The sequence below is a fragment of the Anser anser genome (assembly GCF_964211835.1).
Source record: "Anser anser genome assembly, chromosome: 30".
NCBI classification, from domain to species: domain Eukaryota; kingdom Metazoa; phylum Chordata; class Aves; order Anseriformes; family Anatidae; genus Anser; species Anser anser.
The window spans coordinates 2586651-2614308 of record NC_139751.1 but is presented as its reverse complement, the minus strand read 5'-3'; the positions used below and the strand labels follow the sequence as shown (position 1 = coordinate 2614308).

The 27658-nt window shown below is 58.5% G+C and overlaps 3 protein-coding genes across 8 annotated transcripts; 1 reads left to right on the top strand and 2 right to left on the bottom strand.

The window, feature by feature from the left end:
• Positions 1–503: 503 nt before the first annotated feature.
• On the bottom strand, positions 504–27591 carry LOC310887998 (uncharacterized protein). Of its 6 annotated transcripts, none has more exons than XM_083814310.1 (9): positions 27092–27588; positions 26788–26834; positions 26437–26703; positions 26282–26355; positions 26115–26192; positions 25951–26037; positions 25737–25841; positions 25562–25654; positions 506–767 (listed from the first exon to the last, which is right to left on the bottom strand). In XM_083814310.1, the coding sequence occupies exons 1-9, from the start codon at positions 27520–27522 to the stop codon at positions 627–629; spliced, it is 1323 nt and encodes a 440-aa protein (XP_083670436.1). In that variant the 5' UTR covers positions 27523–27588; the 3' UTR covers positions 506–626. The 6 variants fall into 6 exon arrangements, with proteins under 6 accessions (XP_083670438.1, XP_083670436.1, XP_083670439.1 ...); XM_083814313.1 differs by having other exon boundaries at positions 633–767; positions 25562–25649; positions 27092–27589; XM_083814308.1 differs by lacking the exon at positions 506–767 and adding an exon at positions 24719–25311 and having other exon boundaries at positions 25562–25649; positions 27092–27591.
• On the bottom strand, positions 6385–7648 carry LOC310888010 (tubulin alpha-1A chain-like; the record flags this gene model as incomplete). The annotated part of the gene is made up of 2 exons (XM_083814338.1): positions 6385–7547; positions 7592–7648. 2 exons carry the CDS (start codon positions 7646–7648, stop codon positions 6648–6650), a joined length of 957 nt encoding a protein of 318 aa, XP_083670464.1. The 3' UTR covers positions 6385–6647.
• Positions 7743–9682, top strand: LOC310888009 (uncharacterized protein; the record flags this gene model as incomplete). The annotated part of the gene is made up of 6 exons (XM_083814337.1): positions 7743–7871; positions 8056–8115; positions 8221–8285; positions 8725–8794; positions 8965–9011; positions 9284–9682. 6 exons carry the CDS (start codon positions 7743–7745, stop codon positions 9417–9419), a joined length of 507 nt encoding a protein of 168 aa, XP_083670463.1. The 3' UTR covers positions 9420–9682.
• Positions 27592–27658: the final 67 nt, after the last annotated feature.

The window sequence follows — 27658 nt, the reverse complement described above, 5'->3', positions numbered from 1 at the left end:
GATTCAGTGCTGCTGCCCACTGGGACATGGCTGTCACTGCTCTGGGGCTGGTGCCAGAAGTGAGTTGTGGAGGGACGCTTCCCAGCCCTCCATTAGCACCCAGGGGTGGGTCACTGCCCCCCATACCTGGATTTACCCCAGTAAATGCCCTGGTTCAAAGCGCAAGGAGCTGTGAGGACCAGTTCAGTCCTGACTTGTTCCTACCATCTTCTTTAAACCCTTCCCTAGACTCTATGCCATGCTGGGAACAGCAGCCCCCGCTCAGGATTGGGGTGAGGGGCTGCTCACCCCATACATATCCACTGCTCGGGATAGCAGGCAGGTGAGGAAGCTGCCATCAGCGCACCCCAGGACCCTCCCGGATTGCTGATGTCTTGCGGTGTTATCCCTCCAGCAGACAGATGGTGCTTGAAGTCCCCTGGGAGGACGGGGCCCTGCAAACGTGAAGTTTCTCCTACCTATCTGTAGAGGGACTCAGTACTTGTTTTTTTCCTGGTCAGTTCCCTTTCTTGCACAGGCACAGAGGAACTGGGTAGAGCAGCCTCGGTTTTATTTAGAGGAGATGTCAGTGGGGCAGAACGCCCTCACTGACCAGAGACAGGGTCTCTTCAAGGAAGTGTGCCAGGTCAGTGAAGATGTCTTCTGGCAGCACTTGAAGCAGCAGGTGGTAGAAGAACTCCCGGTCGTAATAGGAGGCGTAGAGCACCGCGACACCCAGCATGAAAGCGACGGCCAGCTCCACGCACAGGAAGATCAGGCAGAATGTCCTGTGGGGCAGAAAAAGAGCTGGAAAAAGGGCAGGCTGGACGCATCCCGCACCCATGCCAGAGGGGGCTGTTCTGGGAGCCCCACAGGCAGCCCCTCCAGGCATTTCTCATTGCTCATTCGGACAGGCTTGGACGTGAGCCTCCACAAGCCCAGGAAGACACCTCGGCATTGGGCAAACACGCCGCAGCAGGCGTCCTGGCCATCCCAATCGCTGCAGGGGAACCTGGGTGGGCACAGGGCACCTGAGGGGACGCTCACCACAGCCAGGAAAAGGCACCTCTTCTCCTCACCAGTTCCTCCGTCTTCTGTAGGTCAACACAAGGTAGGGACACTTGTCAGGCCCCACCGCACAGTCCGGTTCAGTACCCCACAGTAAATGCCAGTAACACACAGTACCCCAGTAAATGCCCTGGTTCAAAGCGCGTCCGTGCTGGCATCTCCTTCGGGCTGCGGGACACGAGCAGGGCCCAGCTGGGCTGTTTGAAATGCATCTTTTACTGTGCCTACAAGCCCTCCAAGCACCCCCGGTGTAGCTCCAGCACCGCCTGTTCCATTCAGTCCAGGGCCTTTGCTGGAGAGCTGCAAGTGCAGGGGAAACATCTCCCCTTGGCCTCCCATGGGGCAGGCTGTAGCGTGAGTGTGGGGGGGATGAGGACGACCTGAATGCATGGGGACACCCCAGGCTGGCAGAGCTGATTTCTGCTTGTGCTGTTTATTATTACTGGGATGGAACAGAAGAGGTGTTTTTAGAAACAGAATCCTAGAATGCTTTGGGTTGGAGGGGACCTTAATGACCACTGACCTTAAGGACACCCCCTCCCAGTGCCCCCCCCCAGCACGCCCCACAGCACAGAACCTTCCAGAGCGCCCCCCCCCCCCCCAGCCCGGCCCTGCCTCAGCTCTGCCTCCCGCCTGAGGGTGGTGAAGGCTCTGCACCCCCACAAAGGGAGGAAGGCTTGTAGCTCCCAGGTCTTCCATTTTCCCCTTTGTAGAATGGGGGCTATGTTTCCTCTCCTCCAGTCAGTGGGAACTACTTAAACAGACTTCCACAGCCTCTCCTGTATGATGGCCAGTGGCTTAGCAAGTCCACCGGTTCCCTCAGGCCCCGTGGACGTAGCTCACTGGGAAACTACTGGTGGGGACATGGGAGTTGAAATAGTGAGGGGAAAGGGGAACATATGGGAGTGGGGGCACAGGCGAGTGAAAATGGGGGGCACGCTGGGGGGCACGGGGGATTCTCAGGGAGCCTGTTGGTTGTGCTCCCAGATGGCTGCACGACGGCGGTGCTGGAGCGCAGGTTTGCGCTTTTGTTCCAAAGGGCAAAGTGACAGCGGAGCCCAGCAGAGCCTTCTCTTTGAGGCCCCTGAAGCTCTCCTGCAGGCAGCCAGGAGGGGACAGCTCACTCGAGGCCACACCTGAGGAGAAACAAGGTGCTTGTGGCAGAGCCGGGTGAACGATGGCGGCAGCAGGCACGGTGGGCCTGCAGCAGGCTTCCAGAAGCAGCAATGGTGTGAAATGCGTCACAGCTGGCACAGACCGCTGCCCCGAGCACACCTGTGCCGTTGGTCCAAAGGGGAAAGTGGGTTCTGAAAGAGCCGGGCCTTTCCAAGCAGCTCGTAGCAGGGAGCAGAAGCTTCACAAGTTACAGGCTGAGCAGCCTTTCCACAGCCCCCCGACGACTTTTTCAGTGGGGGTCCAGCCACCCCTCTAGACCCTGCCTGGTCATACCATCCCCACCACGGTGGGTATGGTGTTCTGGGTCTGCCTGGGATGGACTCAACCTTCCCCACAGCAGCCCATGCAGCACTATGCTCTGTACTTCTGGCTAGAACTGACTTGATATTGCACCAATGTGTTTTGTCTACTGCTGAGCCGTGCTGGCACAGCATCAGGACTCCCACAGCGCCCTCCCTCTGCCACCCCCCAGCCCCAAATCCAGTCGGCTGGCTGTGGGCAAGAGGTGGGGAGGGGGCATTGCCAGGGCAGCTGACCCAAAAAGACCAAAGGGATAGTCCATACGGCAACGTCACGCTCAGCAATAAAAGCTGTGGAAGGGGAGGGAGAAGGGGGGGAGACACAGGGGACACAGATTCCTTGGTCAAGATCTTTATTTATTCCTCCGATTCCTCCGTTTCTTCCTTCCTCTCCTGCTGCAAGATCTCAGCTCATCATCGCTATCCTGCAGGAGATCACGTAGCTCTGGAGGCACAGTTGTCACCAGGTCATCGTCTGAAACTTCTTCTACCAAATTAGAGGGGACAAATCCTCTCGTGCCATCCGTCAGCTCTCCCACAAACCAGCCGTCTTCATCCATGTCTCCATAGACATAAACGTATTCTCCCGCAGTCAGAGGAAGCTCTGCTTCGGGGTGCTCATTAGGACCCTCGAAAGGATCGTAGCTATATCGAGCTAAAAATTTTCGAAGTTTTAGCGATTCTTCTCCCGAGGACTGCAGGATGAAGGACACATGCTCTGCTCCTGATTCTTCGTTCCCATGCACAGGGCCCTCGTCTGAAAGAAGGCGGCACCCAGGACTGTTGTGTGCGGCATCTGATGTCGAGGTGCTTGTGTGGGATGCCGGGACCTTGGTTGCCTCCTCAGAAACATCAGAGCTGTCTTCGCGGTTGCAAAGGTCATGGGACTGCTCTGCATAGGCCTGTGCTGTGGGAGAAGATGTCACCTGTGGTAGTCCTGAACCGATACGGTTGGATTCTTTTCTTTTTTCTTGCTCAAGTTGCTGAGAGAGCAGCTCCCATTGTTGACTTTGGTGCTGATTCTGTTTCTCTAATTCTCTCAGCTGCGCTTGAGACGCTTGCGTGTCTTCCTCATGTGTCCTTCTTTGCTCTGCCCAAGCCCTCTGCAAATGCTCAACTTCCTCTTTCTTCTTCTGCAGCAGTCGCCTTGTTTCCTCGAGGTCGTTCTCCTGTTGTTGCCTTCGTCCTGCCAGTTGTCTCATGGCTTTCAGTTCACAACCCAGATCTTGCAGTCGTGTTTGAAGACGTTTGGCCTCTCCGATGGCAGAATTTCGCTGCTCTGTCACTTGCACGAGTTTCCCCTTCAGAGCAGCGTTGTCAGATCGAACCTCGTCTATCCGCTCCTTCTGCCCACGGAGCTGAGAATTTTCTTCTGCGCGCCTGGCATTTTCATTTGTCATCTCTCTCAGACGCACTTTCAGCTCCTCGTACCTTTGCTGCAGTCTTGAGCGTTCCTGATCCAGGTTCCTGTGAGGCCTAAGTTTTTTCCCAGCCTCGGTTTCCGATTCCCCTCTCTGCTGCTGGTCGACCTGCTCTGTCTTTGCAGCAGTCTTTCCAGATTTCAGGTCGGTCTCTTTCAGTTGCCTGGTGTTTTCTTTCAGGTGCTTGGTAAGGAGGCCTAGCATACTAGTCTTCTGCTGGAGCCTCTCCACCTCCTCCCCCAGTTCCAGAGCGCTTTCCTTCCCCAGAAGGCGGGTCTCCTCTTGAAGGACACCGCATTGCCTCTGCAGGTCCTCCAGGGCATGCTGCAGATGAGCTTTCTCCTGCAGCAGCTGGCTGTCTCCACTGCCAGGTGGGCAGGCCTCTTGTTGCGCTGCCACCTGAACACCCACGTCTGTGACCGCCCGCCCGCAGCTCTTCCCTTCTCCCTGGAGGTGAGCTTTTAAGCTGGAGTGGGTTGTCTGCTGCCCTCCTCCCCCAGCAGCACCAGATGCACCGGGGCTCTTCGAAGAGCAGGTCCCGGTGGTCCCTGCGCCCAGGCGAGTCTGCAGGCGGTGCCAGGCCGCAGCCCTGTCTTCGCTGTGGGAGGCAGACGGCCTCCCCTCAGCCTGCTCCAGGATGTACTGCTGGAAGAGCCTTCTCTGCAGTTCCAGTTCATTTTGGAGGCTTACGATGCGGGCGGTCTGCTTGCTGTCCTTCCGCCAGTGGAGCTGCCTGTGGACCTCCTGCAGCTTGCTGCGGGCCTCGCTGCTGCTGCTGCAGCCGTGCCTCACCAGCTCCTCGGCCAGCTCCTGCTGCAGGTCCCGCGCCTGGCGGACGGCGTCGTCCCGCTGCTCTTGGAGCAACTCCTGTGCCTGGCGCCACTCGGCCTCCTTCTCACGCAGCAGCTGACGGATCTCTGTTGCCCGCTGCTTCTGGCTCAGCTCCCACAGCCGCTGCAGCTCCCGTGCCCGTTGCTGCTCCCATCTGGAGCGTAGCTTCTCAGCCAGAAGCTGCCGCTCCTGCTCTGCCATCTTCTTTATCTGGCGGGTTTCATCAGCAAAGCGGCGGTGCAGCTCCTGCGAGTGGAGACGCTCGGCCTCCAGCTGGGCCCGCAGCGCCTCCAGCTCCTGCCTGTGCTCCTCCTGCTGCACAGGCCTGCTGGGGGGTCGCGCTGGGCCCCGACGGGATGAGGGGTGACTGTGCGCCACGGGCCCCTGGCCCACACCACCCCGGATCATGGCTTAAGGGATGAGAACGATGAACGTTCACCAAACGCTGCCAGCAATAGCCACCAGCGATCGCACGGCCTGGACCTCTGAGGGACAGCAGCCTCTGAGCCCTCAGCAGACACCGGCTCCCAGCACCGCGCAGCAGCAGAGGTCGCCTCTGCCACTGGCCCGGCCTGGGCGAGCGCGGCCTTATATAGTGTCCGGGTGATGACGTCATAAAGGAGGGATGACGTCATAAAGGAGGGATGACGCCATATGACCTTATATGGTGCGTGCCCGCCCGGACACACCCCGACAGCCTCAGCGCAAGGGGTGCAGAGGAGGGAGGTGAAGGGTTGTTAACAAGTGCAGACGGAGCCCCCGCGCAGGTGCGCAACGAGAATGTGTCTGTGAGGCCTCAGGCACGGGCACAGCTTACGGGTCTGGGCCACGTCTGTCCTTTAGTGTGGCAAGCGTGGTAGTGATGACATACAGCATTACACAGCCATTAGCATGGGCTGTTAACGAGGGTTAACAACCCCTAGAAGGGTTGTTAACGAGGTCATATGACGTCATCCCTCCTCTATGACGCCATCACCCGGACACTAACAAGTCCTCCACTAAACCACGTCACCGAGCTCTACATCTAAACGTCTTTTAAAGGCCTCCAGGGACGGCGACTCAACCACCTCCCTGGGCAGCCCATTCCGATGCCCAACAACCCTTTCGGTAAATAAGTTCTTATTAATACCCAACCGAAACCTGCCCTGGCGCAACTTTAGTCCGTTCCCCCTTGTCCCGTCCCCAGGCACGTGGGAGAATAGACCAACCCCCGCCTCGCTACAGCCTCCTTTAAGGTACTTATAGAGCGCGATACGGTCGCCCCTGAGCCTCCTCTTTTCCAGGCTGAACAATGCCAGCTCCCTCAGCCGCTCCTCATAAGACTTGTTCTCCAGACCCCTCACCAGCTTCGTTGCCCTTCTCTGGACGTTTATTCGGAACTGGGCAGCACGGGGGGTTGTCTCACCAAAGCCGTGAGTCGTGCTCTCACGACGCGGCAACTTGCCGTGGTTATATGCAACAAAGCGTTACATGTGCCTGAAGTTTCACAATAAGCCTCTCCATATGCATAACCTGTCCCCGCTTTATATTAAAATTAGATCCAAGAAGTCATTTCCACAAGCTCCTACCATCTGTGCTTGCGCAGTGTCTCCTGGTAGTGGTCGCCAGGGGTTGTGGGGATGAAGGTTGGTGACTCTTCCTCACCACCGCTAGCTGACCTCTTGTCTTTGCGCAGACTCAGTTGCTGCTTGGCTCTTGTCCAAACTGCAGGACCAATTTCTGCCACTTTCTTAAGATTACTTCACGTTCTTATGAGGAACTAAACGTGGTAAGGGGCCCAAGGCTTCTTGCTTCAGTTAATTTGCACGATGCAAAATGGTTAGCAAAGACATTCAGCAGCATCCACTAGTTTAATACTGTCAGCGCTCTATCTCTATTTGCTAAGATTCTCTGAACTCCCTCTCTCAGCGGCCACGTCCTCCCGCGCCTCCGAGAACTCCCCCTCCTCCATGCCCTCGCCCACGTACCAGTGCACAAAGGCACGCTTGGCGTACATCAGGTCGAACTTGTGGTCCAGGCGGGCCCAGGCCTCGGCGATGGCCGTGGTGTTGCTCAGCATGCAGACGGCGCGCTGCACCTTGGCCAGGTCCCCCCCGGGCACCACCGTGGGAGGCAGGCAGTTGATGCCCACCTTGAAACCACTCGGGCACCAGTCCGCAAACTGGATGCTGCGCTTGGTCTTGATGGTGGCGATGGCGGCGTTGACGTCCTTGGGCACCACGTCCCCGCGGTACAGCAGGCAGCACGCCATGTACTTGCCGTGCCGCGGGTCGCACTTCACCATCTGGTTGGCCGGCTCGAAGCAGGCGTTGGTGATCTCGGCCACCGAGAGCTGCTCGTGGTAAGCCTTCTTGGCCGAGATGACGGGGGCATAGGTGGCCAGGGGGAAGTGGATGCGCGGGTACGGCACCAAGTTGGTCTGGAACTCGGTCAGGTCAACATTCAGGGCCCCGTCGAAGCGCAGGGAGGCCGTGATGGAGGACACGATCTGGCCTATCAACCTGTTGAGGTTGGTGTAGGTGGGCCTCTCGATGTCCAGGTTCCTGCGGCAGATGTCGTAGATGGCCTCGTTGTCCACCATGAAGGCGCAGTCAGAGTGCTCCAGCGTGGTGTGGGTGGTGAGGATGGAGTTGTAGGGCTCCACCACGGCCGTGGAGACCTGTGGGGCCGGGTAGATGGAGAACTCCAGCTTGGACTTCTTGCCGTAGTCGACCGAGAGGCATAGGTGGCCAGGGGGAAGTGGATGTAGGGGTATGGGTGCAGTGACCCAGCCCTGGGTGCTAATGGAGGGCTGGGAAGCGTCCCTCCACAGCTCACTTCTGGCACCAGCCCCAGAGCAGTGGCAGCCATGTCCCAGTGGGCAGCAGTGGCCATGTCACCATGGTGTCACCATGGTTGTCATTGTGACACGGCCGCCTCGAAGGGTACAAAGAGGGCTGCTCCCCCAGGTGCAGGTGCAGGTGAAGCCATGGAGGCAGAGGGTGCGAAGGGGTCCCTGGAGCATGCACAGGAGTCCCTGGAGAACATGGCGGAGGTCTTGGCGCAGGTCGCTCAGGCAAGGGCTGGTGTGGAAGCGGCGCTGGAGGAGTTCCTAAAGGTCTGTAACCCAGAGGCAGAAGTCCAACAGGGGCAGGGCAGAGCTGCTGGGGAGTGGTGCGATCCCCAGAATGCCTTAGTGCTTGCTGCCCTGGTTCTGGCCTGGCCTTGCAGAGCCCTGGGGATAGACTGGGGATGCCCTTTCCCACCCTGACTCCGTGCAATTTGTCCCGGTTGCTTTGCAGTGCAAACGGAGATGTGCAGAGCTGGAAGAGGCTGTTGCTGAAAGAGCCAGTATCAACAAGGTCCTGAGGGCAGGAGGGAGGGGAGATCAACATGTTTGGGGGGGGGGGGAAGCCCCGTCCAAGCATGTGTGGGTAGTCTCAGAACCTGATCCTTTGCTTCTCCAGGCTCTGAGGGAGGAGATTAAGAACCTCCAGGAGAGAAGGGAGGTTTTCAAAACGCAAACTGCCAGGTGAGTGGGGACAGGGCCCTGACCCCGACCAGGGGTAGACGGCGGGGAGGAGCTGTACAGCTTCCAGGCACCCGTGTCACAGACAGTTTGGGGGCTCCTTTCAGCTCCTCATGGCTGCTCTGGAGAGCCCTTTGCCTTCTCCTAAGCAGCTCCAAGCTTCTCTGAGCAACTCTTGACTCCTTTTAGCAATGCTGCACGACTGTGAGCAGCTCCCAGCCTCTTGTCAGAGCCCCCCGCGCCCCCAAGACCTGGGGCACGGAGAAGGCAGAGGGTGCAGGGGGTGAGTGTGGGTTTGTGCGGTGCTGGGACAATGAGATGCCTCATCCCTGCTCCAGCAGAGGCTGGGCAGCACCCTGAGCTCCTCCTGGCCACCTCAGTCAAGGGGGAGGTCCTGGCCGAGGTCTCTTCTCACAGCCCAGAAACTCTGTGGTGTCTGTAGCAGGGGGAAGAGGATGCAGGCGGCCGAGGCGCCCAAGACCTGGATGCAGGAGATGGTGGCTGCGCAGCTGGTAGGAGCTATACCCCTGCTGTGGGCCTGCGGGGGGAGGGTCTGGACTTGGCCCCAGAGGACATGGGGCCATTCACCTCAGTGGGAACGAGGGAGGGGGTCTGAGCGCCCCCAACGCCTTCCCTGGCTCACGTGCCCTAACACGTGGCCCTGCTTTGCCTTGTCCTGTAGGATGAAGAGTTGGCGTCAAGGAGGCACAGAATCAGTACTTGGCTGCGGTGAGTTGCTCTCGCAGGTCGTGGCTCCCAAGGCATTAGGCAGCTTTTGACCTCTCCAGGATAAACTGCCTCAGCATTTCTTTGTTTCCTGGGTTGGGGAAGCAGGTGGGGGGTGGCCCTCAAAGTACAGCAGAGCCAAGGGGGATAGGCAGGTTCCTCACCCCAATCCTGAGCGGCACATGTTGCTCCCAGCATGGCACGGGGTCCCATGGCAGGGTTTAAAGAGGATGAATTTATCCCTGGCTCTGTCTGAACCTTCTTCTGTTCTGCAGGAGATTAGTGCTGTCCTTTGCCGGCCTGCAGCTCGCCTTCCTCATCCTGGTCCTGCTGAAGAGGGACATCCTCCACTGGATCCTTCCTCCAGGGCTGGCATCTGCCCTTGGAAGCCATCCACCAGATGAACTTTGAAAAGAAAAGGGAACCTTGAAGAAAAGGGAAGACCCTTTCTCTTCTAACCCTGCCAATAAACTGTGGCCCTTTATCAATAACCCTACCAATAAACTGTGGTCTTTTATTAGTGGGGAAGGGCCTGCGCAGACATTCTGCACGGCTGGTGCTGACTGCATGATGCTGCTGGGCAGTTGGTGGCCTGCTGGGTATTTGATGCACCCCATTCTGAGCGATACAAAACAACAAGAATCCCAGCTCAGAAATCTGTGCTCGTCCATGTGTCGCAAAAGGAATGATGCGCTTCACTCCTAAGAGAGAAGCAGCAATAGATTTATTGCTGAAAACAGTGATGGAGCAAAGCCAAATATGCCTGCTGAACGGCTGCTTGGCAGCTTACCAGTGTGTGGGGCTAGCAGAGGGCATCAAACAGACCTCAGTGTGACCCCAATCAGCCCAGCCTTACAGGGTGCAGTGCACACAGGGGCCTGGCACACCCCATCATTATCTGGGCACTACTGAGCGCACAACTCATACACGCTGGCCTGCTGTACGAATGAGAGGTCTGTTGGGCCTGCTGGGAACCTCTTGTCCCGATGCGGGAAACGTTTCTTGGCGCGCAACCTCAAGTTTCTTAGTGAGTGGGGCTACATCTGGCTGGTGGCCAGTCTCTAGCGGTCTTCCCCAGGGCTCAGTTCTGGGGCCAATTACCTTCAACATGTTTATCAAAGATCTAGGTGCAGGAGAGGAATGGGTCCTCAGCAGGTTTGCCAATGACACTAAACTGGGAGGCACCGTTGACTCCGTGGAGGGCTGAGAGGCTTTGCAGAAGGATCTAGACAGATTGGCACACTGGGAGATTAGTAACGGCATGAAGTTCAACAACGGAAGATGCCAGGTGCTGCACCTGGGACAGCGTAATGCTGGATGCAAGCACAGGCTGGGAGACGAGTGGCTGGAGAGAGCAGCTCAGCAGAACGGGCTCTGGAGGTGCAGCTCCACAGCAGGCTCAGCGTGAGCCAGCAGCCAAGTCCTGGCAGCCACGAGGGCAAAATGCATTCTGGAGTGCATTCAACCCAGTAAAGCCAGCCGTTAATTGTCTTGCTGCATTTAATTATCTTAATTAATTAATTAATAATTAATTTTCTTGCTGTATTTAGTACGTGTGCAGCCTCACCTTGAGTATTGTGTGCACTTCTGGGCTCCACAACACAAAAGGGATGTGGACGTCCTTGAAAGTGTCCGGAGCAGGGCAACAAAGCTGGCAAAAGGGCTGGAAGCCACGTCCTGTGAGGACAGGCTGAGGTCACCTGGCTTGTCTAGGCTGGAGAAGAGAAGGCAAAGAGGCCACCTCATTGCTTTCTACAACTTCCCGAGGAGGAGAAATGCAGAGGCAGGTGTCGATCTCTTCTCCCTGGTAACCGACGAAAGGATGCACGGGAATGGCACAAAGCTGCGCAAGGAGAGGTTCAGACGGTACCTGAGGAAAAACTGCCTTACCATGAGGGTGGTCAAACACTGGCACAGGCTTCCTGGTGAGGTGGTAACTCCCCATGCCTGTCAGTGTTCGAGAGGCATTTGGATGATGCCCTCAATAATAAGCTTTAACTTTTAGTTAACTCTGGAGTGGTTCAGCTGTTGGACTGGATGATCTTTGAAGATCCCTTCCGACTCGAGCTGTTCTATTCCATTCTATTCTAAAATGACCGATCCCCAGTGATGGGACCAATCCTGGAAAGGATGTGTTGCATAACTCTCTAAACCCCCTCTTTTACCCTTTTATTGCTGAGCATGACATTACATGGCGTGGAACGTCTTGTTGGTTAGTACGGTTGCTCTGCCTGGTTATGTCTCCTCCCAACCTCTGGCTCACCCCACGGCCATTCACTCGAGGGGCGGGTGTAATAGACAAATATAGTGTAAATAGGTGTAAAAATAGGTGTAAAAGAACTAGAGAAGGCCTCGATGCTGTGCAAACACTGGTCAGCAAAAGCGAACAACTTCAGCGCACTACCAGCATCGTTTTGGCCACAGCTCTAAAACACAGCACCTTACAAGCTGCTATTAAGAATATTAACTCTATCCCAGCCAGACGCAGTACAGGGGAGCAGGCCACGGCTGGAGGCCTTTGGGGCTGTTCTCATCAGTTACAGCTCATCCATCCCACAGGCACTCTGTGAAGCAGGTGCCCGAGCCGCTTCCACTTGTGGAGCTCCACATCACCCCAGAATGCCTCTGACAAGCAAGAGAATGGGAGAAGCCACCACCGCCTGAGGGAGAAGCAGCTACACCCCCCTCATTTTGAAAAGACTCGGACAAAGACTTGCATAAGTCTTTGCCAAGACTTATGACAAGATGCAGGTGAGAAAGAGCCTGACAGGGGGCTCATGCCCCAGCCCAACACTGGCTCTCCCTTCATGCGGCTCTCCTCTCCCCGTGCTTGGGATACTGGGGAATGGGCTTGCTCTCAGAACCCCTCCTGCATCTGTCACGTCTCTGACCAGGCTGTGTGCGCTGGCGTGGGACAAGGCCACCTTAGTGAGGTGTTCCCATCCGTTCCCGGTGCTCCTGAGAGTAAGAGATGAGCTGCAAGCAGCAGCTGCAGGGCTTGGCCTCTCCCTCACGCTCAGCCCTGCTCCTAGCTCTCTGCCTGTGTTGGTGCCAAGCAAGTGCTGCAGGCAGTAAGCATGATCTGGAGCAGGTGAGAGCAGACAGAGGCCTCTCTGGATAGAAAACTGCTGCTTATGACACTGATTCGTGGAAGAACTCCACAACTCGATACTGCAACTACGATATCATCGGCATAAGCGAAACCTGGTGGGATGAGTCCTGTGACTGGGGTGTTGCGATAGATGGTTACAGGCTCTTCAGGAGGGACAGGCAGGGTAGGCGAGGTGGTGGGGTGGCGATATATGTGAAGCAGGGGCTGGACTGTGTGGAACTTCAGGTCGGCGATGGCAAAGTTGAGAGCCTCTGGGTAAGGATCAAGGGACGAACGAATAAAGGGGATGTCGTTGTGGGAGTCTATTACAGACCGCCTGGCCAGGACGATAGCGCCGATAAATTATTCTTTACAGAACTAAGAGAGGCCTCGAGATTAACTCCCCTTGTCCTTATGGGGGACTTCAACTTGCCAGACGTTAACTGGGAGTGCCACACGGCTGACACGAGCAAGTCCAGGAGGTTCATGAAGCACCTAGATGATAACTTCTTGGTGCAGGTGCTAACGGAGCCAACTAGGAAAGGTGCCCTCCTAGACCTGTTGCTAGAAAACAGAGAGGGTCTGGTGGGAGATGTGGTGATTGGTGGCCGCCTTGGTCAAAGCGACCATGAAGTGGTTGAGTTCAAAATTTACGGTGACAGAAGGAAAAGTGCCACCAAAACCTCTTCCCTAGATATGGGGAAAGCGGACTTCAGGCTGCTCAGGGAACTAGTCAGCAAGGTCCCCTGGGAAACTGCTCTTGAAGGCCTCGATGTCCACCAGTGCTGGTCATTCTTTAAACGATGCCTCCTAGAAGCACAAGATCAAGCAATTCCTAAATATCGCAAGTCAGGCAGGCGGGGCAGGAGGCCGGCGTGGCTGACCAGGAACATTCTAATGGAGATTAGGCGGAAACAGAGAGTGTTTCGCTACTGGAAGGAGGGCCAGGTGTCATGGAAAGAATACAGGGATGCTGTTCGTGTTTGTAGGCAGAAAATTCGTGTGGCCAAAGCACACCTAGAGTTGAAGCTGGCTGTGTCTGTGAGAGAAAATAAAAAGGGCTTTTTCAGATATGTGAATGGAAAAAGGAGAACTAAAGAATACATAGGGCCGCTCCTTGATAGGGAAGGTCTCCTCACAGACAATGACATAGGCAAAGCAGAGACGCTTAACGCCTTCTTTGCCTCTGTCTTCAATGCCGATGATGGGCTTCGGGACCCAGGGTGCCCTGAGCTAGAGGACCGGGATGGTGGGGATGACAAACTCCCAACCGACCCTGAACGTGTGCGGGATTTGCTACTCCACCTGGATCCCTACAAGTCCATGGGTCCGGATGGGATTCATCCCCGGGTGCTGAAAGAGCTGGCGGACGTCATCGCGGAACCTCTCTCAATTATTTTTCAATGATCCTGGGAATTTGGAGAGGTCCCGGTAGACTGGAAGCTGGCAAATGTTGTGCCGATTTACAAGAAGGGTCAGAAAGAAGACCCTAGCAATTACAGGCCTGTCAGTCTCACGTCAGTGCCTGGTAAAATCATGGAGAAGATGGTTCTCGAACTTATTGAGGCTCACCTGGGGGACAAAGCAGTCATTGGTCCCAGCCAGCATGGGTTTGTGAAGGGCAGGTCCTGCCTAACTAACCTGATTTCCTTTTATGATAAGATCACCCGTATGATGGACCAAGGGAAACCAGCTGATGTGATTTTTTTGGACTTCAGCAAGGCTTTTGACACGGTTTCCCATAGGATCCTACTGGACAAAATGTCCACCATACAGCTAAATAAAAACATCATACGATGGGTGAGCAATTGGCTAACGGGCAGGGCCCAAAGGGTTATGGTAAATGGGGCTGCGTCAGGCTGGCGGGCGGTCACCAGTGGGGTCCCTCAAGGCTCCATATTAGGGCCGGTACTTTTCAATATTTTTATAAACGATCTGGATGTAGGAATAGAAGGTATTTTGAGCAAGTTTGCTGATGACACCAAACTTGGAGGAGTTGTGGACTCGAATGAGGGTGGAAAGGCCTTGCAGAGGGATCTGGATAGGTTGGAGAGCTGGGCGATCACCAACCGCATGAAGTTCAATAAGAGCAAGTGCCGGGTCCTGCACCTGGGACGGGGAAACCCTGGCTGCACGTACAGACTGGGCGATGAGACGCTGGAGAGCAGCCTAGAAGAGAGGGATCTGGGGGTCGTGGTAGACAGCAAGTTGAATATGAGCCAGCAGTGTGCCCTGGCGGCCAGGAGGGCCAACCGTGTCCTGGGGTGCATCAAGCACGGCATCGCTAGTAGGTCAAGGGAGGTGATTGTCCCGCTCTACTCTGCGCTGGTGCGGCCTCACCTCGAGTACTGTGTGCAGTTCTGGGCACCACAGTATAAAAAGGACATGAAACTGTTGGAGAGTGTACAGAGGAGGGCTACGAAGATGGTGAAAGGCCTGGAGGGGAAGACGTACGAGGAACGGCTGAGGTCACTGGGCCTGTTCAGCCTGGAGAAGAGGAGGCTGAGGGGAGACCTCATCACAGTCTACAACTTCCTCGTAAGGGGGTGTCGAGAGGCAGGAGACCTTTTCTCCATTAACACCAGTGACAGGACCCGCGGGAACGGGGTTAAGCTGAGGCAGGGAAAATTTAGGCTCGACATCAGGAGGGGGTTCTTCACAGAGAGGGTGGTTGCACACTGGAAGAGGCTCCCCAGGGAAGTGGTCACTGCACCGAGCCTGTCTGAATTTAAGAAGAGATTGGACTGTGCACTTAGTCACATGGTCTGAACTTTTGGGTAGACCTGTGCGGTATCAAGAGTTGGACTTGATGATCCTTAAGGGTCCCTTCCAACTCAGGATATTCTATGATTCTATGATAACTCAAAGCAAATGAATTATAAAGTAGGTATGTGGTTTATTTCAGCACCAGGCACATGCGGGACAGCTCCCAAAGGCATGCGCACCCCAACGCGGCAACTTGCTTGCGTTATAGACAGTAAAGAGTTACATAGGCATGAAGTTTCCCAATATGCCTATACATATGCATAACCTATCCCCGCGCGCAGTGCCTTCTGGTGGTGGTCGTCGGGGGGTCGTGGGGATGAAGGTTGGTGGCTCTTCTTCATCACCACTAGCCGACCCCCTGCCTTTGTACAGACTCAGCTGCTCCATGGCTCTTGTCCAAACCGCAAGGTCGGTCTTTTGAGACAGGTTTGGGTTTTTTTTGTTGTTTTTTTGAGACATGTTCCCCTCATTGCTTTCTACAACTTCCCGAGGAGGACAAATGCAGAGGCAGGTGTCGATCTCTTCTCCACACTCACACACTACAGCCTGCCCTGGGGGGGCACACTACAGCCGACACTGGGGGGGGGGGTGTCCTTAAGGTCAGTGGTCATTAAGGTCCCCTCCAACTCAAAGCATTCTAGGATTCTGTTTCTAAAAACACCTCTTCTGTTCCATCCCAGTAATAATAAACAGCACAAGCAGAAATCAGCTCTGCCAGCCTGGGGTGTCCCCATGCATTCAGGTCGTCCTCATCCCCCCCACACTCACGCTACAGCCTGCCCCATGGGAGGCCAAGGGGAGATGTTTCCCCTGCAGTTGCAGCTCTCCAGCAAAGGCCCTGGACTGAATGGAACAGGCGGTGCTGGAGCTACACCGGGGGTGCTTGGAGGGCTTGTAGGCACAGTAAAAGATGCATTTCAAACAGCCCAGCTGGGCCCTGCTCGTGTCCCGCAGCCCGAAGGAGATGCCAGCACGGACGCGCTTTGAACCAGGGCATTTAGTGGGGTAAATCCAGGTATGGGGGGCAGTGACCCACCCCTGGGTGCTACTGACCACTGGTCAATATGCAGATCCCTGAGGAATGCCACTCGTTACTGGTTTCTGCCTGGACACTGAGCCTCTGACCGCTACTCTTTGAGTGCAACCATCTCGCCAATTCCTTACCCACCGAGTTGTCCGTCCATCCGATCCATGCCTCTCCAGTTTAGAGATCATGGGGGACAGTGCAAGTGCTTTGCACGAGTCCAGGTAGATGATGTCCGTTGCTCTTTCCCTACCCACCAATGCTGCAACCCCATCATAGAAGGGCACCAGATTTGTCAGGCATGATCTGCCCCGAGTGAAGCCGTGTTGTCTGTCACCAATCGCCTCCTTATTTTCTATAGCCCTCAGCAACAACTTCTCAGGTACGACGGACAGTGGGTGGTGAAGGCTGTGCACCCCCACAAAGGGAGGAAGGCCATGGGGGGAGCTTTGCTCCCCTTTAACAGGGAGGAGGAGAACTCCTCCATTTTCACTTGCGTGTGCCCCCACTCCTATATGACCCCCTTTCCCCTCACCAGTTCAACTCCTACTCTAGGGCATCCCCCCCACAGTTACCCCCAGCTACGTGCCCCGGGTGCCCCCCAGCACCGTGTGTTCCCTCCCCTAGTGCCCCCACCCAGCACTCCCACAGCACAGAACCTTCCAGAGCGCCCCCCCCCACCCAGCCCGGCCCTGCCTCAGCTCTGCCTCCCGCCTGAGGGTGGTGAAGGCTCTGCACCCCCACAAAGGGAGGAAGGCTTGTAGCTCCCAGGTCTTCCATTTTCCCCTTTGTAGAATGGGGGCTATGTTTCCTCTCCTCCAGTCAGTGGGAACTACTTAAACAGACTTCCACAGCCTCTCCTGTATGATGGCCAGTGGCTTAGCAAGTCCACCGGTTCCCTCAGGCCCCGTGGACGTAGCTCACTGGGAAACTACTGGTGGGGACATGGGAGTTGAAATAGTGAGGGGAAAGGGGGACATATGGGAGTGGGGGCACAGGCGAGTGAAAATGGGGGGCACGCTGGGGGGCACGGGGGATTCTCAGGGAGCCTGTTGGTTGTGCTCCCAGATGGCTGCACGACGGCGGTGCTGGAGCGCAGGTTTGCGCTTTTGTTCCAAAGGGCAAAGTGACAGCGGAGCCCAGCAGAGCCTTCTCTTTGAGGCCCCTGAAGCTCTCCTGCAGGCAGCCAGGAGGGGACAGCTCACTCGAGGCCACACCTGAGGAGAAACAAGGTGCTTGTGGCAGAGCCGGGTGAACGATGGCGGCAGCAGGCACGGTGGGCCTGCAGCAGGCTTCCAGAAGCAGCAATGGTGTGAAATGCGTCACAGCTGGCACAGACCGCTGCCCCGAGCACACCTGGGCCGTTGGTCCAAAGGGGAAAGTGGGTTCTGAAAGAGCCGGGCCTTTCCAAGCAGCTCGTAGCAGGGAGCAGAAGCTTCACAAGTTACAGGCTGAGCAGCCTTTCCACAGCCCCCCGACGACTTTTTCAGTGGGGATCCAGCCACCCCTCTAGACCCTGCCTGGTCATACCATCCCCACCACGGTGGGTATGGTGTTCTGGGTCTGCCTGGGATGGACTCAACCTTCCCCACAGCAGCCCATGCAGCACTATGCTCTGTACTTCTGGCTAGAACTGACTTGATATTGCACCAATGTGTTTTGTCTACTGCTGAGCCGTGCTGGCACAGCATCAGGACTCCCACAGCGCCCTCCCTCTGCCACCCCCCAGCCCCAAATCCAGTCGGCTGGCTGTGGGCAAGAGGTGGGGAGGGGGCATTGCCAGGGCAGCTGACCCAAAAAGACCAAAGGGATAGTCCATACGGCAACGTCACGCTCAGCAATAAAAGCTGTGGAAGGGGAGGGAGAAGGGGGGGAGACACAGGGGACACAGATTCCTTGGTCAAGATCTTTATTTATTCCTCCGATTCCTCCGTTTCTTCCTTCCTCTCCTGCTGCAAGATCTCAGCTCATCATCGCTATCCTGCAGGAGATCACGTAGCTCTGGAGGCACAGTTGTCACCAGGTCATCGTCTGAAACTTCTTCTACCAAATTAGAGGGGACAAATCCTCTCGTGCCATCCGTCAGCTCTCCCACAAACCAGCCGTCTTCATCCATGTCTCCATAGACATAAACGTATTCTCCCGCAGTCAGAGGAAGCTCTGCTTCGGGGTGCTCATTAGGACCCTCGAAAGGATCGTAGCTATATCGAGCTAAAAATTTTCGAAGTTTTAGCGATTCTTCTTCCGAGGACTGCAGGATGAAGGACACATGCTCTGCTCCTGATTCTTCGTTCCCATGCACAGGGCCCTCGTCTGAAAGAAGGCGGCACCCAGGACTGTTGTGTGCGGCATCTGATGTCGAGGTGCTTGTGTGGGATGCCGGGACCTTGGTTGCCTCCTCAGAAACATCAGAGCTGTCTTCGCGGTTGCAAAGGTCATGGGACTGCTCTGCATAGGCCTGTGCTGTGGGAGAAGATGTCACCTGTGGTAGTCCTGAACCGATACGGTTGGATTCTTTTCTTTTTTCTTCCTCAAGTTGCTGAGAGAGCAGCTCCCATTGTTGACTTTGGTGCTGATTCTCTTTCTCTAATTCTCTCAGCTGCGCTTGAGACGCTTGCGTGTCTTCCTCATGTGTCCTTCTTTGCTCTGCCCAAGCCCTCTGCAAATGCTCAACTTCCTCTTTCTTCTTCTGCAGCAGTCGCCTTGTTTCCTCGAGGTCGTTCTCCTGTTGTTGCCTTCGTCCTGCCAGTTGTCTCATGGCTTTCAGTTCACAACCCAGATCTTGCAGTCGTGTTTGAAGACGTTTGGCCTCTCCGATGGCAGAATTTCGCTGCTCTGTCACTTGCACGAGTTTCCCCTTCAGAGCAGCGTTGTCAGATCGAACCTCGTCTATCCGCTCCTTCTGCCCACGGAGCTGAGAATTTTCTTCTGCGCGCCTGGCATTTTCATTTGTCATCTCTCTCAGACGCACTTTCAGCTCCTCGTACCTTTGCTGCAGTCTTGAGCGTTCCTGATCCAGGTTCCTGTGAGGCCTAAGTTTTTTCCCAGCCTCGGTTTCCGATTCCCCTCTCTGCTGCTGGTCGACCTGCTCTGTCTTTGCAGCAGTCTTTCCAGATTTCAGGTCGGTCTCTTTCAGTTGCCTGGTGTTTTCTTTCAGGTGCTTGGTAAGGAGGCCTAGCATACTAGTCTTCTGCTGGAGCCTCTCCACCTCCTCCCCCAGTTCCAGAGCGCTTTCCTTCCCCAGAAGGCGGGTCTCCTCTTGAAGGACACCGCATTGCCTCTGCAGGTCCTCCAGGGCATGCTGCAGATGAGCTTTCTCCTGCAGCAGCTGGCTGTCTCCACTGCCAGGTGGGCAGGCCTCTTGTTGCGCTGCCACCTGAACACCCACGTCTGTGACCGCCCGCCCGCAGCTCTTCCCTTCTCCCTGGAGGTGAGCTTTTAAGCTGGAGTGGGTTGTCTGCTGCCCTCCTCCCCCAGCAGCACCAGATGCACCGGGGCTCTTCGAAGAGCAGGTCCCGGTGGTCCCTGCGCCCAGGCGAGTCTGCAGGCGGTGCCAGGCCGCAGCCCTGTCTTCGCTGTGGGAGGCAGACGGCCTCCCCTCAGCCTGCTCCAGGATGTACTGCTGGAAGAGCCTTCTCTGCAGTTCCAGTTCATTTTGGAGGCTTACGATGCGGGCGGTCTGCTTGCTGTCCTTCCGCCAGTGGAGCTGCCTGTGGACCTCCTGCAGCTTGCTGCGGGCCTCGCTGCTGCTGCTGCAGCCGTGCCTCACCAGCTCCTCGGCCAGCTCCTGCTGCAGGTCCCGCGCCTGGTGGACGGCGTCGTCCCGCTGCTCTTGGAGCAACTCCTGTGCCTGGCGCCACTCGGCCTCCTTCTCACGCAGCAGCTGACGGATCTCTGTTGCCCGCTGCTTCTGGCTCAGCTCCCACAGCCGCTGCAGCTCCCGTGCCCGTTGCTGCTCCCATCTGGAGCGTAGCTTCTCAGCCAGAAGCTGCCGCTCCTGCTCTGCCATCTTCTTTATCTGGCGGGTTTCATCAGCAAAGCGGCGGTGCAGCTCCTGCGAGTGGAGACGCTCGGCCTCCAGCTGGGCCCGCAGCGCCTCCAGCTCCTGCCTGTGCTCCTCCTGCTGCACAGGCCTGCTGGGGGGTCGCGCTGGGCCCCGACGGGATGAGGGGTGACTGTGCACCACGGGCCCCTGGCCCACACCACCCCGGATCATGGCTTAAGGGATGAGAACGATGAACGTTCACCAAACGCTGCCAGCAATAGCCACCAGCGATCGCACGGCCTGGACCTCTGAGGGACAGCAGCCTCTGAGCCCTCAGCAGACACCGGCTCCCAGCACCGCGCAGCAGCAGAGGTCGCCTCTGCCACTGGCCCGGCCTGGGCGAGCGCGGCCTTATATAGTGTCCGGGTGATGACGTCATAAAGGAGGGATGACGTCATAAAGGAGGGATGACGCCATATGACCTTATATGGTGCGTGCCCGCCCGGACACACCCCGACAGCCTCAGCGCAAGGGGTGCAGAGGAGGGAGGTGAAGGGTTGTTAACGAGTGCAGACGCAGCCCCCGCGCAGGTGCGCAACGAGAATGTGTCTGTGAGGCCTCAGGCACGGGCACAGCTTACGGGTCTGGACCACGTCTGTCCTTTAGTGGGGGAAGCGTGGTAGTGATGACATACAGCATTACACAGCCATTAGCATGGGTTGTTAACGAGGGTTAACAACCCCTAGAAGGGTTGTTAACGAGGTCATATGACATCATCCCTCCTCTATGACGCCATCACCCGGACACTATATAAGGCCGCGCTCGCCCAGGCCGGGCCAGTGGCAGAGGCGACCTCTGCTGCTGCGCGGTGCTGGGAGCCGGTGTCTGCTGAGGGCTCAGAGGCTGCTGTCCCTCAGAGGTCCAGGCCGTGCGATCGCTGGTGGCTATTGCTGGCAGCGTTTGGTGAACGTTCATCGTTCTGAATCCTTAAGCCATGATCCGGGGTGGTGTGGGCCAGGGGCCCGTGGCGCACAGTCACCCCTCATCCCGTCGGGGCCCAGCGCGACCCCCCAGCAGGCCTGTGCAGCAGGAGGAGCACAGGCAGGAGCTGGAGGCGCTGCGGGCCCAGCTGGAGGCCGAGCGTCTCCACTCGCAGGAGCTGCACCGCCGCTTTGCTGATGAAACCCGCCAGATAAAGAAGATGGCAGAGCAGGAGCGGCAGCTTCTGGCTGAGAAGCTACGCTCCAGATGGGAGCAGCAACGGGCACGGGAGCTGCAGCGGCTGTGGGAGCTGAGCCAGAAGCAGCGGGCAACAGAGATCCGTCAGCTGCTGCGTGAGAAGGAGGCCGAGTGGCGCCAGGCACAGGAGTTGCTCCAAGAGCAGCGGGACGACGCCGTCCGCCAGGCGCGGGACCTGCAGCAGGAGCTGGCCGAGGAGCTGGTGAGGCACGGCTGCAGCAGCAGCAGCGAGGCCCGCAGCAAGCTGCAGGAGGTCCACAGGCAGCTCCACTGGCGGAAGGACAGCAAGCAGACCGCCCGCATCGTAAGCCTCCAAAATGAACTGGAACTGCAGAGAAGGCTCTTCCAGCAGTACATCCTGGAGCAGGCTGAGGGGAGGCCGTCTGCCTCCCACAGCGAAGACAGGGCTGCGGCCTGGCACCGCCTGCAGACTCGCCTGGGCGCAGGGACCACCGGGACCTGCTCTTCGAAGAGCCCCGGTGCATCTGGTGCTGCTGGGGGAGGAGGGCAGCAGACAACCCACTCCAGCTTAAAAGCTCACCTCCAGGGAGAAGGGAAGAGCTGCGGGCGGGCGGTCACAGACGTGGGTGTTCAGGTGGCAGCGCAACAAGAGGCCTGCCCACCTGGCAGTGGAGACAGCCAGCTGCTGCAGGAGAAAGCTCATCTGCAGCATGCCCTGGAGGACCTGCAGAGGCAATGCGGTGTCCTTCAAGAGGAGACCCGCCTTCTGGGGAAGGAAAGCGCTCTGGAACTGGGGGAGGAGGTGGAGAGGCTCCAGCAGAAGACTAGTATGCTAGGCCTCCTTACCAAGCACCTGAAAGAAAACACCAGGCAACTGAAAGAGACCGACCTGAAATCTGGAAAGACTGCTGCAAAGACAGAGCAGGTCGACCAGCAGCAGAGAGGGGAATCGGAAACCGAGGCTGGGACAAAACTTAGGCCTCACAGGAACCTGGATCAGGAACGCTCAAGACTGCAGCAAAGGTACGAGGAGCTGAAAGTGCGTCTGAGAGAGATGACAAATGAAAATGCCAGGCGCGCAGAAGAAAATTCTCAGCTCCGTGGGCAGAAGGAGCGGATAGACGAGGTTCGATCTGACAACGCTGCTCTGAAGGGGAAACTCGTGCAAGTGACAGAGCAGCGAAATTCTGCCATCGGAGAGGCCAAACGTCTTCAAACACGACTGCAAGATCTGGGTTGTGAACTGAAAGCCATGAGACAACTGGCAGGACGAAGGCAACAACAGGAGAACGACCTCGAGGAAACAAGGCGACTGCTGCAGAAGAAGAAAGAGGAAGTTGAGCATTTGCAGAGGGCTTGGGCAGAGCAAAGAAGGACACATGAGGAAGACACGCAAGCGTCTCAAGCGCAGCTGAGAGAATTAGAGAAACAGAATCAGCACCAAAGTCAACAATGGGAGCTGCTCTCTCAGCAACTTGAGCAAGAAAAAAGAAAAGAATCCAACCGTGTCGGTTCAGGACTACCACAGGTGACATCTTCTCCCACAGCACAGGCCTATGCAGAGCAGTCCCATGACCTTTGCAACCGCGAAGACAGCTCTGATGTTTCTGAGGAGGCAACCAAGGTCCCGGCATCCCACACAAGCACCTCGACATCAGATGCCGCACACAACAGTCCTGGGTGCCGCCTTCTTTCAGACGAGGGCCCTGTGCATGGGAACGAAGAATCAGGAGCAGAGCATGTGTCCTTCATCCTGCAGTCCTCGGGAGAAGAATCGCTAAAACTTCGAAAATTTTTAGCTCGATATAGCTACGATCCTTTCGAGGGTCCTAATGAGCACCCCGAAGCAGAGCTTCCTCTGACTGCGGGAGAATACGTTTATGTCTATGGAGACATGGATGAAGACGGCTGGTTTGTGGGAGAGCTGACGGATGGCACGAGAGGATTTGTCCCCTCTAATTTGGTAGAAGAAGTTTCAGACGATGACCTGGTGACAACTGTGCCTCCAGAGCTACGTGATCTCCTGCAGGATAGCGATGATGAGCTGAGATCTTGCAGCAGGAGAGGAAGGAAGAAACGGAGGAATCGGAGGAATAAATAAAGATCTTGACCAAGGAATCTGTGTCCCCTGTGTCTCCCCCCCTTCTCCCTCCCCTTCCACAGCTTTTATTGCTGAGCGTGACGTTGCCGTATGGACTATCCCTTTGGTCTTTTTGGGTCAGCTGCCCTGGCAATGCCCCCTCCCCACCTCTTGCCCACAGCCAGCCGACTGGATTTGGGGCTGGGGGGTGGCAGAGGGAGGGCGCTGTGGGAGTCCTGATGCTGTGCCAGCACGGCTCAGCAGTAGACAAAACACATTGGTGCAATATCAAGTCAGTTCTAGCCAGAAGTACAGAGCATAGTGCTGCATGGGCTGCTGTGGGGAAGGTTGAGTCCATCCCAGGCAGACCCAGAACACCATACCCACCGTGGTGGGGATGGTATGACCAGGCAGGGTCTAGAGGGGTGGCTGGATCCCCACTGAAAAAGTCGTCGGGGGGCTGGGAATGATGGGGAAGGGTCTGGATGGTGTGGTGGGAGCTCCTACGCTCACCCAAGTGAGCAAGCAGTATGAGTGTTCTCCAAGGGATGTCAGCTCTGCGCGTGCATGCGCCGGTCAATCTCTAGGGGTGAGAGCACAGCGTGGCCAGCTCCACAGCTCGCTTTGGAGCCTCCTTTTTCCTTCATTCTCGGTCACAATGGTGACCAAGACTCTGCTTTACGCGGCTTGTGGAAAGGCTGCTCAGCCTGTAACTTGTGAAGCTTCTGCTCCCTGCTACGAGCTGCTTGGTAAGGCCCGGCTCTTTCAGAACCCACTTTCCCCTTTGGACCAACGGCCCAGGTGTGCTCGGGGCAGCGGTCTGTGCCAGCTGTGACGCATTTCACACCATTGCTGCTTCTGGAAGCCTGCTGCAGGCCCACCGTGCCTGCTGCCGCCATCGTTCACCCGGCTCTGCCACAAGCACCTTGTTTCTCCTCAGGTGTGGCCTCGAGTGAGCTGTCCCCTCCTGGCTGCCTGCAGGAGAGCTTCAGGGGCCTCAAAGAGAAGGCTCTGCTGGGCTCCGCTGTCACTTTGCCCTTTGGAACAAAAGCGCAAACCTGCGCTCCAGCACCGCCGTCGTGCAGCCATCTGGGAGCACAACCAACAGGCTCCCTGAGAATCCCCCGTGCCCCCCAGCGTGCCCCCCATTTTCACTCGCCTGTGCCCCCACTCCCATATGTCCCCCTTTCCCCTCACTATTTCAACTCCCATGTCCCCACCAGTAGTTTCCCAGTGAGCTACGTCCACGGGGCCTGAGGGAACCGGTGGACTTGCTAAGCCACTGGCCATCATACAGGAGAGGCTGTGGAAGTCTGTTTAAGTAGTTCCCACTGACTGGAGGAGAGGAAACATAGCCCCCATTCTACAAAGGGGAAAATGGAAGACCTGGGAGCTACAAGCCTTCCTCCCTTTGTGGGGGTGCAGAGCCTTCACCACCCTCAGGCGGGAGGCAGAGCTGAGGCAGGGCCGGGCTGGGTGGGGGGGGGCGCTCTGGAAGGTTCTGTGCTGTGGGGCGTGCTGGGGGGGGGCACTGGGAGGGGGTGTCCTTAAGGTCAGTGGTCATTAAGGTCCCCTCCAACCCAAAGCATTCTAGGATTCTGTTTCTAAAAACACCTCTTCTGTTCCATCCCAGTAATAATAAACAGCACAAGCAGAAATCAGCTCTGCCAGCCTGGGGTGTCCCCATGCATTCAGGTCGTCCTCATCCCCCCCACACTCACGCTACAGCCTGCCCCATGGGTGGCCAAGGGGAGATGTTTCCACAGCCTTGGCCCCCCCCAGAGCCTCCTCCCCAGTGCAGGCACTGCGTAGCCATCACGGGGGGGACAGCGCAGCCCTGCCTGCCGGGGGGCAGCACCCAGGGCCCCCATGGCGGCAGCAGCAGGGCAGGGGCTCCCAGCACCCACAGAGACCCCGCGGCAACGTGCAGCACAAAAGAGTTTATTAGCAGCACGATGGTGCCCATGGGGGCAGCCCCCAGCCCCAGGGGGGTGGACGTGGTCACAGCTGCCCCGGGTGCTTGCAGGGGCCCTGGTGCGGGGACACTGGGACCAGGCCGTGCTGGGCCACACGACCCCAAAGGTTCCTGAGCACCTCCGTCACGCCAGGAAGGTCCTGCAAATCCTGCCACAGCAGCTGCAGCAGCAGGGTCACACGCTGCGGGGGGAAAGCCTGAGTGCACAGCTCTGCGTGGGATACCCCCCGGAATGGGGGGACGACACCCCCCGGAATGGGGGGACGACACCTGGGTGCCCCCGGCCTCCCTGCCCCACGCAGTGCCCTCCAGTCTGAACCCCGGGGTCCCCTCCACCTCCCCAGGGAATGTCCCCCTGCCCCGCCGCTCTGACCCCAGGTCTCCCTCCCCTCACCCAGGCTCTGTCCATCTCCCCCCCCAAGGCCTCCCCACCTGAGCCTTGGGCAGAGCCAGCACCGCGTTCACCATCACTTCGGCATCCTGCCAGCCCTTTTCCCCCACGAAGAGCTGCACCACGGCCCTGTCCTGGGAGGAAGGTCCCCCCCGTTAGGCTCCATCCTCCACACCTCCCCCCACCTCCACAGGGACCCCCCCGGGACCTCCCCACCTGAGCCGTGCTGGAGCTCGGCGAGGTGCTGGGCAGAGCCGGTGTCTGCCCCTCGGGCTCCTGCTGGCCCTCGTCCTCCCTGAAGAGCTGCACCACGATGTTCTCCTGCGGGAGGGATGCCAAAATCAAGGCAGGTGGGGGGGGGCGCTGCTGCCACAAGTCCCAGCCTCTGAGGGGGGGGACCCCGAAGGGCTCAGTGCTCCCTGGCACTCACCCAGGGTGGGGCCTCCTCCTTGCTCTCAGCAGCATCGGTGCTGGGGCCAGGCTGGGGGGACAGGGCCAGTCTCCACTTCAGGGGGCGCTGCGGGGTGACGCTGCCGTCAGCGTGGGGGGGAGGGGGGTGGGCTTGGACCCCCACCCCCCCGGCTTGTCACCCACCTGGTGGGTGCCCAACACGCGGCTGCGGGGGGTGAGGCGCGGCGTGCGGAAGAAGCGCTCTTTGGATGCCTCAAAGCGCTGCAGGGCGAGATGGCGGGCAGAGGGATTTTGGGGTGGGGGGGCTCAGCACTGGCACCTGCCCCTTCACCCCCCCCCCCCATACAAACCATGGCCTTGGTGATGGGCACACGGCGAGCCAAGCCGACGTTGGAGGGTCCAGATGCTCGGGGGGGGTCAGTGCCTGCAGGCGGGGGGGGTCCTGAGCACCAGTACAGCCCCCCCCCAGTGCAGGGCGGCAGCGTGGGGGGCACAGGGGGCGTACCTGGGGTGCTGCTTTCATTCGAGGGGCGGTCTGGGAGCACGGACGCGCTCTCCTGGGTAAGGAGGGAACCTGGCGGTTCAGCTTGGGCCCCCCCCGCGGTTTGTGGGAGCCCCTGTGCCCCCCGGGCAGCTCCTGCGGTGCCCCTGGCCGAGGAGGGGACGCGGGCGGGCACTCGGCGGGCCAGGCAGGGTCTGCCCCCCGTGGCTCCCCCCGCCTCGCTCAGCTGCTCACTGGGCAGGACAGGGGCCAGCGCTGCCGGGAGGGTCTCTGTGGGGAGGGAGAGGCACAGTTATGGGGTGGGGGGGGCAGCACCCAAACACCTGGGTGCTGCAGGGGGTGGGGGGCACCCACCTGCTTTCACCACTGCGGAGGGATCCTGGTCCGTGTGTTTTTTCAGGCTGCAGGGGCGGGGGGGGCCTTAGGGGTGGGGTTAGGACCCCCCCCAAAAAAAAACAGCGGGGGAGGGGCTGGCCGGGGTGCGCTCGTCCTGTGTGTGGCTGGTTCGTGGCAGGAACCGAGCATCCCCGGGACAGCCCCAAAGCCGGTCCCGGGAGGGGCGTCCCAGCACCGGCCGCTCCCCTTCCCCTCCCGTCCCCTCCCGTCCCCTCCCCGGGCCGAGAGCCGCCGGCGGGGCTCCCCCGCTCCCTCCCCTCACCTGCGGGACCGGGCCCCGGCCGCCCCCTTCGGGGCTTCGCCGCGGCGCTCGAGAACCGGGGCGGCGGCAGGGAGGGCGAGGGGGCGCGGGGGGCCCCCGGGAGCCCGAACAGAGAAACCGGAGGCGCGGTCGAGGTGGCGCTGGAGCGGCCGCGAGGCCTGCGGGGAGCGGGGCGCTGAGCGGCGGCAGCAGCGGGCGGCGGCACCGGGGGCGCGCATCTGGGTGCGGAGGGAGCCGAGCCGCAGCGGAACGCGCCCGGCCAGCGAGGCCCTGACGGCGCCGCCGGGCCGAGCCTCGGGCCGCGCTCCCGGGCCCGGGCCCGGTCCGCTGAGGATCGCGGCCAGCGCCGCCGGGTCCGCCCGGAACGGGGGCGTCCCGCGGGGCTCCGTGGCCCGGCTCTCCCCGCCGCCGGGGGGGCCGCGAGACGCCATGGCGGCTCCGCACCCTGCGCCCGGCCCCGCCGGGACCCTTCTACGGGCCCCGCGCCGCGCGCCGCCGGTTTCCAAACCAACGGCGGCGGGGATTGGTCCCCGCGCGATGCGGAGCCGGCCAATAGGAGGCTTCCCG

Excerpts from the sequence above, each read along its gene's own strand:
- LOC310887998 (XM_083814308.1), bottom strand. The coding sequence starts at position 27,522 with ATGGCGTCTCGCGGCCCCCCCGGCGGCGGGGAGAGCCGGGCCACGGAG. Across the intron at positions 26,835-27,091 it reads GCCGGGGCCCGGTCCCGCAG|CCTGAAAAAACACACGGACC; the intron begins GTGAGGGGAGGG and ends CCGCCCCTGCAG. Across the intron at positions 26,704-26,787 it reads CTCCGCAGTGGTGAAAGCAG|AGACCCTCCCGGCAGCGCTG; the intron begins GTGGGTGCCCCC and ends CCCTCCCCACAG.